This window comes from Camelus bactrianus, chromosome 7, assembly GCF_048773025.1.
Source record: "Camelus bactrianus isolate YW-2024 breed Bactrian camel chromosome 7, ASM4877302v1, whole genome shotgun sequence".
Classification (NCBI taxonomy): Eukaryota; Metazoa; Chordata; class Mammalia; order Artiodactyla; family Camelidae; genus Camelus; species Camelus bactrianus.
This window is the reverse complement of record NC_133545.1, coordinates 78069703-78080084: the sequence shown is the minus strand read 5'-3', so window position 1 is coordinate 78080084 and position 10382 is coordinate 78069703. Positions and strand designations below refer to the sequence as shown.

The window sequence follows — 10382 nt, the reverse complement described above, 5'->3', positions numbered from 1 at the left end:
AGCTAAGCTGGCCCTGTATCCTCAGTCATAAGCTACTGAATCTGGAAGGACTTCCCAGCTCAATAATGACATTTCTGGGCTCAGTAAGCTGATGGACTAAATGCAAAACCTCCAGTAGTATATTTCTCCCATAAAAATCTTCTCTGCCTATCATCCTCGCTGCCTGATTTTATCATTGCAGTTTGAATGTTATTCTTTTCAACATTTTTATCAGGAAGTAGAATAAGTCAGAGAAGGCCTGCCTATCCAAATTTGCATATGGCACCCGTAGGGTGTATATTTAATATGCTGGATGATAGATTCAGAATTCAAAATAATGCCAATAAAGTGGAACCAATAAGCTGTAATCTAGCAGGAGAATTTGTAGTTCTGCATTAGGGTCAAAGCCAATCACATAAATATAAATGGGGGAGCCCAGCTAGACCATAGTTCATGTGAAAATGCCCAAGTCTTTTGTTGACCCCTGCTCAATAGAAGCAGAGATTCTGATGTAGTTATTATGAAAATAAACCTGTTTTTAAGTCGCAGTAATGGCAGCATCTTGATGAGATCAAGGTAGGTCATGGTTGACCCTGTGTGAGGTTTTGTGTCCCCTTCTTGACCGGGGATGGATTGACAAATTTCATGTCTATGAGGAACGGTGAAGAACTGGAGGAGTCTCGCGTGCGGTGGAGTCTGCTGGAGACATGAGAGCTCCTCTCAGATATTTAAGGGCTGTTCAGAGAAGGCAACACAAAGGGTCTCAGTCCACTGGGTGGTCATTGGAGAAAGACTGAATCTAATTTGCAAGCACAATGAACACTTGGAGACTTTCAATTGTGTAACAAACTCCCTTGAAAAGCTACTTGTTGCCAATATCTGGAAATGTTCACACAAAGGCTGAGGTAATAACCTTAGGGATGAGGTGGGAGAGATTTCAGCATGGCCCAGGGTATGGGACTATTTGACTTCTAAGACTTCTTTCAACTTTAAAATTCTATGCTCTTCTTTTTTGGTCCCATTTCACTGAATGATGGAGCCACAAAGTTCACTCAGATACTGGAAGTTTCATTCAGGTTTCCTAGGAATAGTCTGAAGCCCCAAGAACATCAGAAATACACAGAATCAGCCTGGAAATTGTGAGAGTCTCTTTTTTAAGCCATTATTAGTCAGATAAAGAAAGGTCATGAGGTTTCTGTTCCTCACGTACTGTTTCTGAAGCTTAAGAAACTCCTGGGTTAAAAATTCCCACTATTCACCTTTCTCCTATCCCACGGACCTTAGGTCTCTGGAAGAGAAAGTATGTGAGGCGTCTGTATAAAGTCAGGACCAGCGTGTTGGCTGCTTCTAGATACTGATCACACCTGTATGCCTGGGGCAAAAGGTCCCCCCAGGTACTTAATATCTTCAAAGGAGAATTCTTGTTTTCTATTTTCCCCATTCAATGAAGCCATCCTCTTAGAATTTTTTTTAACAATTATTTTCCCTGAGTAGTTTTTATCAGACATAGTCACTACATGTATTATTCTATTTAATCCAAAGTATTTTCTTTGAAAGAAAATAATGATCATACCTCATCTTGGACATCAAGTTCTTCTTCAATCAGCTCTGCTTCCATTAACTCAAGAGGATCTTTACAGTCCTGGATGAGGGTGATCTTGACAGAACACAGAGAGTATTTATTGGAAGTATAATAGCGTCAACTCACTTGGTACTAAGAATGTTTTGCTGGTGCCTCTCATCTGCAATCTGTACTTCAAAGTCCTTTCCAGCTCTCTTGTCCTTTTCTATTTCCCACTTAGAATTTTCCCCTTATCATTTCTTCACATCAGGTGTGAACTGGTATCGCTCTCCATTGTTGAACCTCCCTTGCAGCTCTCTTCCCCAACCTCTGAAGTGCATGCCTCTTAATGAGTCACCCCGTCTGCCTAAACGAGTCAGCAGTCAGTGGTGTTTTTCTTTCAATGGCTAAGCTAACAGCACTCAGTACAGCACTGAGGATGCAGTGAATGCCCGGGGAAGGGTTCGTGACTGATGACAATAAACAGTCTCAGGTTGAATTGGGTGGGGCTTAATTTTATTGGAGATGGAAACCAACATGTATGGACCAAGTAGGTTGTTTGGGAAAGTTCTGCTGTTGTTTAACAGTAGTTTGTAAAACCAGCAGCAACCTGGACTTTGTCCTATGTGTAAAGGATATCCCCGGAGCAACTCTAAATGTGTATCAAGGCAAGAGTGACATTTCAAAATGCTTCTTAGCTACTTTTCATCTCACAAATAAATAAGCAGTGAGGGAGCTCATAGCTCAGTGGCAGAGTGCATGCCTAGCATACACGAGGTCCTGGGTTCAACACCCAGTACCTCCATTAAAAAAAAAAATCCCTAGTTACTCCTACCCCAAAAAAAGCAAATAAATAACCCAGTTCTCTTTATATGATCCTGCTTTGCTGTTGTTATAAACGGGTTAGAGAATTTTAAGTTAGATTAAAAAAAAGTTTATGAGTTTTCAAAGCTGAGCATCTTGCGTGTAGTTTTATTTTTGTTTTTGTATTTAAGATCCACATTTTGGTATTTAGGACTAGTATTTTTTCCAATAGCATTAAGCAGAACAATCTCTTCACTAAAAATAGCTAAGAAGAATGTATTATTGTTTTCTAAATTAGTTTTACTTCAAATATTAACTTCCCAACTACAGTAAGACTCTACTTATCCTACTTGGAGGAAAGAAAAAAAAAAAGGAAAGCAATTTAAACTACAGTAGGCTGTGTCACTGGAATAATAATTATTGTTGTTATTTTTATAAAGTATTTGTTTTAGTTTCTCAAATTCATGGTGAGATGAGGCTCTTGTACCAGGCAGTAGGCCCAGCCCAGTGACCCACACCAGAATACTCAACTCTCCTGGCTGTTTTACAGGAGAAACGACAAAATACGGAGGCCTGTGGGAAATCGCGGTCTATTTTGTTTTGTGGGGAACGGTTAATTCTGGGCTGATCGATGGCTTTTAATTTTTTTTTTTTTTTTTTTTTTTTTTGGTTTTTCAAAGGTCACTTACACCTAATGGATCCTATTTAGAGACATTTATAATTGAGAGTTTCCAGACTGCTGAGAATTTAAAATGCAGTTTATATATGAATTACAGAAGATCCAAGATTCAGTGCCTATATTCTCAAGTCACTATAGCTAATGCCCACTTTTATTAGTAAACTCACACGTTGGAGAATTAATACATACTAGGTACTACCAGTTACTTTCCTATAAACTGTCATATTTAGTCTTTGTCGCTCCCCAGCAAAGGTGCATGTTTTTACTCCCATTTTACTGATGAGAAAACTGAGGCTATAAGAAGTCAAGTAGATGGCTTGAAATCCCAGTAGCCTGGGATTCAAACCTAGATTTGTGGAATTTTTGCCATTTACAGAAAGCATTATAGTTTAGGAAAGACACATACATAGAAAGGTCGAATGCTTACTGTTTCTAAGATGGAATCTTGAACCTCTTGGGATTTAACCTGGCTCTGTAGATGGAGGACAGCATCATGGACGGTCAGAAAGAATATGTCCTTCCTAATGTTGTCATTAAAGAAGCCACATTTCTCCAGCTTTTCTATCACATGATCTTCAAAAGAAAGAATGTTTAGTCTCTAAGAAAAGACATTTTTGTAATGCCAACCAATAGTAAGTTGTGGTTCCTCCTCTTTTTAGTTTTTTGTTTTGTTTTTTTCTCATTTCCAAAATGTGAGCCTGCTCTAAACAGAGTTTCTTTTCCAGTAGCCTATGGAATGGCTATACCCTAACTGGCTGTAGGAGACGGCCTCGTTTCCCCAGCCACATCCCCTCTGCCGGGGACTCATTCTCCAGCTGCCCTGGGTCTGGCTGCTGATGGTTCACAGCTGTGCCCTTTTCTAGAGAACTTTCTTTCAGGACCTGGGGGGTTACACCACCCCCTTGGGGTGGCCTGCAGCCACTGACTGACTGATACGGAGGTACAAGGGCCAGCGCCCTGACCTCGAGGAGGGGTGACCATCTGGTGCTTTTCCTGCTGTGTGCTCCCATGGACTTGGGCTAAGGTAAATTCTGAAACCATGTCTTTGTCTTCGTTCCCTGTCCTATCCTACTCCCCTTGCTCCTTCCTGAATTTTCCAGAGTGTATCTCAATAAATCACTTATGCAAGAATCTTTATCTCTATTCTTCTAGAAAACTCAGCCTAAACTCTAGTATTTTCCTACACATGAACACTTGCACATAGACACAGACTCATACCTGGAAGTTCCTCTAGTTCTAAGGGGTCTGTCATCTCTGTCTCTGATCTCTGCATGGTAATTCTCCCCATGGATCCTGCACTGCTGTCAGGACAGAGGTTTCCATGCCTTACCAGCTCTGTGGTACAAATTGGATATAATCTTTCTAGGTTCAAAAAGGCTTTCCAAGTGATTGCCTCATGGGTAGAGTTTCTGTTTGTGGCGATGAAATTTTTGAAAACAGATGTGATGAACATTGGAGAGCATGTAACTTTTCAAATTAGAGTTTTCGTTTTTTTCCAGATATATACCCAGGAGTGAAATTGCTGGATCATATGGTAACTCTATTCTTAGTTTTTTGAGAAACCTCCATACTCTTTTCCACAGTGGCCGCACCAATTTATATTCTCACCAACAGTGTACAAGGGTGCCCTTTTCTCCACACCCTCCCCAGCATTTATTATTTGTAGACTTTTTAATGATGGCCATTCTGACAGGTGTGAGGTGATATCTTGTTGTTTTGATTTGCATTTCTCTAATAATTAGCAAAGTTGAGCATCTTTTCATGTGCCTGTTGGCCATCTGTATGTCTTCTTCAGAAAAATGTTTTTTCAGATCTTCTGCCCATTTTTTGATTGGGTTGTTTGGGTTTTTCGATATTGAGTTGTATGAGCTGTTTGTATATTTTGGATATTAACCCCTTGTCAATCACATCATTTGCAAATATTTTCTCCCAGTTCATAGGTTGTCTGTTCATTTTGTTGATGGTTTCCTTTGCTGTGCAAAAGCTTTTAAGTTTAATTAGGTCCCATATTACTTATAGTAGCTAAGACATGGAAGCAACCAAATGTCCATCAACAGAAGACTAGATTAAGATGTGGGGTGTGTGTATGTATATTTATAATATTCCACATATATAATGGAATATTACTCAGCCATTAAAAACTAAAATTCTGCCAATTGCAGCAATGTTGGAGGACCTAGGGAATATTATGCTTAGTGAAGTAAGTCAGAGAAAGACAAATACTGTATGAAATTACTTATATGTGTAACCTTTTTTAAAAATACAAATGAATATATATGCAGAACAGAAACAAACCCACAGATATAGAAAAAAAAGCTTGTGGTTACCAAAAGGGCAGGGGGGGACAAATTTGGGGTATGAGATAAATAGATACAAACTACTATGTAAATAATAGGCAAGCAAGAAGGACATAGTATATAGCACAGGGAATTATAGCCATCATCTTGTAATAACCTATAATGGAGTATAGTCTGCTAAAATAGTAAATCACTATGATGTGCACCTGAAAACAATATAATATTGTAAATCAACTATACTCCAATAAAAAAAGAAAAGAAAAAAAATTAAAAACTGGAGGATGTGGGTATAGCTCAGTGGCTGAGTGCATGCTTGGCATGCACGAGGTCCTGGGCGCAGTCCCCAGTACCTCCAGTAAAATAAATAAATACAAAATCAACAATAGCAACAACAACCAAAAAAATGTTCAGTAAATGTAAAATACACACTAGATCTCAAAGACGTGGACAAAAACAAACAGCATAAAATAGTAAAAAAAAAAATACATAGTTGTGATGATTGTACAGCAGTGTGAATGTACCTAATTGTACACTTGAACTTGACTAAAATGGTGAATTTTATATTATACATCTTTTACCACATTAAAAAAAGTTTTGGGGAAAAAAGGCCTTTGGACATCATGTACTTACATTCCAAGGTAGGAGAAAGGGCTTAGGGGAAAGTCTTATAGATAGATATGTACATATATGCATTTACCTTGAAGTGATGCAAAGTACACATTTACATCAATTCTTTGGAATTCTTTGACAATCTAAAAATTTAAAAAGGAGAATTTGCAACAGTGAGTAACTTTATCTGCCCATAATTCAGTAGCATTCAGTCACTTGCTCAGGAGAAACTTCCAACACTTTCACGGTTAATCAGGAGTTTGAGGAAAGCTCATTATTAGAAAACCACAGTGGTTTTCAGTATAGTGTTAGGGGTGAAAAGACCGTATCTCAAGAGGTAGCAGCATCCAGTGCTCAGTAGGATAGCGCAGAGATGCGCCATAAATATTTGTGGAAGGACGGAGAGACAGGAGGACAGAACGCTTCCTAATGCAGCCCTTGCTGATTAGAAAGAAGAGTATTAGTTTATATCTTTGAATGAAAGACATATGGGTGTGGATATGTGGCCACCAGATTCCAAATGTAAAAACTGACCTGAAAACCAGAGCCTTTGTATCTTGACTGTAATTTTGTACTATAGTTTTGCAAGATGTTATCATTGAAAGAAACTGAGTAAAGGGTACAGAGGATCTCTCTGTATTGTTTGTTACAACTTCACGGAGATCTACGATTATCTCAAAAGAAAAAGTTTAATTAAAAAAAATCAAGGCGCAAGACCTATGGGCGACAATTCAATAGAACTTGAGGTTTTGGGGTGAAAGATCAAGACCTCTATGCAGGTATGTTTGGAGTTTTCAGAATTGTCATTATAGCATCTGAAAGCAACTATTTGTTAGATGTGGAAAATATCCTGGCATGAAGTTTGATGACTCTTCCCCAAAGTAATTCATTAAACCCTTTGGCCGACAAAATGGATTTGAGCCAATGCCTGGAATGAAATGCACGAGGACGAACAAGACTACGTTCTCAAATGAGCCAATAACCAGGTCTGCTAAGGGACCTGGAATAGAACCTACCAGCATATTCTCGCACGCTTTTGTCAGGTATAGTCACTTTTCCACCTGACCTGCCTAGCACCCACATCCTGGCATCATTTCCTGCCCTTACAGAGGAAGCCAAGAAGCCCCAGCTAAGCTAAACCTCAGGTCGGGGTTAGTTTCAGATTATTACATCTGATTGTTGGAACCTTGAACCTGTCTGTTTCTCTGCCTGATCCTCTTGAACCTACCTGAAGCTTCACCTAAACTTGACACTCCTGGTCAAGGTGACACCCTATAGCTAGTCTGCTTTGGAGCACTTAGTACAGTTGTTATTTGCGAGGTTACTTAACATTTGCTTTGCCCCCCAGACTGCTTAGTCCCATGAGGGTAGTGACTTCGTAATTAATTTCTTGCGCCTGGCTGAGTGCTTGGCACACATGAGGCATTTCACATCAATTTGTTGAAAGAATCATTGAACTTGAGCTTGCAAGCATACCTGGTTTCTGATATCATGAGTGTTTCTGTCCTGCATGCTCCTCGACTCTTTGACGTCATAAATGCCCAACCTGCTTCCTGCTGATCTAACCTTCATACTGCCTGAGTTTTCCAGTCCTAAGATGAACCTCATTCTGCTGCTGTTCACATAATAAAAACATAACATATAATTTTGTCCTTTTTTCTTTCTTTTCACATTCCATGTCCTGTATATTCTCAGAAAAATAAAACAGATGTTAATATTTGTTGACGGATGACTATGTTCCAGACACTCTTCATTCTTCTGTTATTCATATATATATGAATATATTCTCATTTAATCCTCATAACAACCCCATGAAGTCAGTACCATCATTATCCCCATATTACAGATGAAGAAATTGAGGTACAGACAGATGAAGCAACTTGCCCAAAGTCACACTACTAGTAAGTGGTAGAGCCAGGATTCAACTCCAGGTAGTCTGTCTTCACAGCCTGTGCTTTAAAATATCATACTCTTTTGCAAAAGCAGCCCCCTAGAAAAATTACAGAGCCCACGCAATGTCACCCTTTCTACAAGACTGGGCAACCCATACCATTTTACTGTTGCCAAAACTCCAGATCGAAACACCAGATGCAAAAACACCAGAATTCAAAACACCAGAACCTTACCACTTGCAATGATCTCACTCCAACAACATCCAAGAAAGATACAGCTCCACAGTCAAGCACGAGGCTGTGGATCGGCACTTTGGGAACATTCACTTTGACTGGGAGCTCGGAGTTCCAATCCACCTGAATCTCTATTTCCTTGGTTGGGATACCAAGTTCTTCTGGATCTTCGATATCTTCATCAGGCTCAAAAGCATTATTGGATGTACCAGCATCACTTATAATGCCATTCTAAAGAAAGAAAACATTGCCAACTTAATTACCAATGATTTGGGATATCTTTCAACAAATTAAAATTTCTTAAAGGGAACTATATTCAATACCTTGTAATAGCCTAGAATAAAAAAGAATATGAAAGGGAATATATATAATTCATATATTTTATATATATATATATATAAACTGAATCACTATGCTGTATACCAGAAATTAACACAACATTGTAAATAGACTATACTTCAATTTAAAAAAATAAAATAAAATAAAATTTCTTAAAAATCCTACAGACTGTTCCTTGGTAAGCAAAACGTCGAGGGGATGAACTCTTCAAGAATGAGGTTTACCTCAGCCCAAATTTTAATGTGCTCCAGGAAGAAAAACGGATGAGTGGTGGAGCCAGAACATGCATGATTTCTGGAAGACTGTGGACCTTAGCCAAGAGATACACTGGCAGGAGAGTTTGAATAAAAGATAATAGCGTAAAGTTAATGAACTTACGAGTGCTTTCTGTTGTAATTTTCTGGCATTGAATTAGCACTTGTTTTGTTCCTTTCGGTAAAATTAAGGTTTATTTCACGTAAGGAAAGAAAAAAATCACACCCTGTGTTTCCAAAGAGCTCTGCTGGTTTCGTTTTATTCCTTCTTGCCTACAACTCAGCTGTCCTCTGACATACATATGTCATCTGCTTGTACGCATCTGAGTACCAAAGCGGGTATATTTCATTTTAGACACTCTAACTGCCTTAGTCTCATCTGAGAAAGTAAAGGATTTAAGAGGGGAAAGAATGATGTTACCTCACCTTTGTTGCTCTTAATTGTCCTTTTTTGATGAGTTTTTGTATTTTCCTCAATGCTTTCAGCCTCTTATTATACACTCTAATGGCATCAAATCCAACCTTTGGAAATAAATATCAAGTTACTTAAAAGTTCTGGTGCCTAATGCTCATTAGTGGCAACTGTTATCTGGAAAGCCTATTTCTCAAGTGACATTATTCTTCAATATATCCTGCCAAAAAAGAAATTCTGAGGTCTGATGCAGGTCTCCACTACCAGGCCACCCTACCCACACAGAGACTCAGCAGTAGCATATTAAAGACTCCAAGACAATTAAAAAAAAAACAGCAAAAAATAAACTCTTGAGCTTTAAGTCTGTTTTCCAAACTTCATTGACATCATAGAGCCCTTTTGTTATTGCAGCATCTGTGAACATTCCTCTGAACCTTAGGAAAACAGTGATCTAGAGGCAAACCCCAACTTCAAAGTATAGCATGGATTTGAACCAGGATTTCCTGCTTGTGTATTCCACTTAGAGTTTTTACCCTTTATTCCAGCTGGGCACACACACCCCCCCCCACCCAAACCCCGACTCCTGCCCACGTTCCCAGACTTTCCTCTCAGCCCACATAGTTCCCAGACACCTGACATCCTTCCTTCTGCCCAGCTGCCACCCAAAGCCTGATCAACTAACATGGACTGCTCCCTTCCAAGAAATCTTAACACTTAACTGTCTACACTACTTAATCTTACTTTTGGAACTTACTCAAATTCTGCCTGGAGACATCTCTTAGTGGTTTTGTGTGGCAGAGTTATTGCTACCTGGATTTTAACATATGTGTTGTTGTTGTTTTTTTCCTATCCTCAAATAGATTGAAAGTTATTTGGGGGGAGGGCATAGCTCAAGTGGTAGGTTGCATGCTTGGCATGCACAAGGTCCTGGGTTCAATCCCCAGTACCTACCTCTGAAAAATACATACATAAGTAAACCTAATTACCTCCCTGCAAAAATAAACAAATAAAACTTAAAAAAAAAGTTATTTGAGGGCAAGGATATTTTAATTCTTAATGTCTTGTACGAAGGGAATAGGGTATAGGGCCTGTAGAATGAATGAAGTCTCAAAGGAGGTTAGAAGCCAGATTTCTAGGGATAAAATACTTACTGTGGACTTGATACATTTTTTTAAGCCATCAACGTTGCCATAAAAAATAGGACTAGAAAATCTAAGAATCTTTACTCCTTCAGGCTCTTCAATCTAGCATTAAAAAAAAGAAAAAAAGAAATTGTGTGAGTTTAAATTATTTCATGCCTCAAATATGCAATTAAGTTTTTG

The 10382-nt window shown here is 38.8% G+C and overlaps 1 protein-coding gene across 2 annotated transcripts in view; it reads right to left on the bottom strand.

Annotated features, from left to right (window-relative positions):
• SLC26A4 (solute carrier family 26 member 4) overlaps positions 1 to 10382 on the bottom strand; it is a 52183-nt gene that overhangs the window by 6036 nt on the left and 35765 nt on the right. For both annotated transcript variants that reach the window (XM_074367664.1, XM_074367665.1), the window contains exons 15-20: positions 10212 to 10304; positions 9075 to 9170; positions 8056 to 8286; positions 6018 to 6072; positions 3451 to 3596; positions 1553 to 1636 (exon numbers count right to left, since the gene is read on the bottom strand). In XM_074367664.1, coding sequence (XP_074223765.1) covers positions 1553 to 1636; positions 3451 to 3596; positions 6018 to 6072; positions 8056 to 8286; positions 9075 to 9170; positions 10212 to 10304 — 705 coding nt within the window. The remainder of the gene's footprint in view (positions 1 to 1552; positions 1637 to 3450; positions 3597 to 6017; positions 6073 to 8055; positions 8287 to 9074; positions 9171 to 10211; positions 10305 to 10382) is intronic.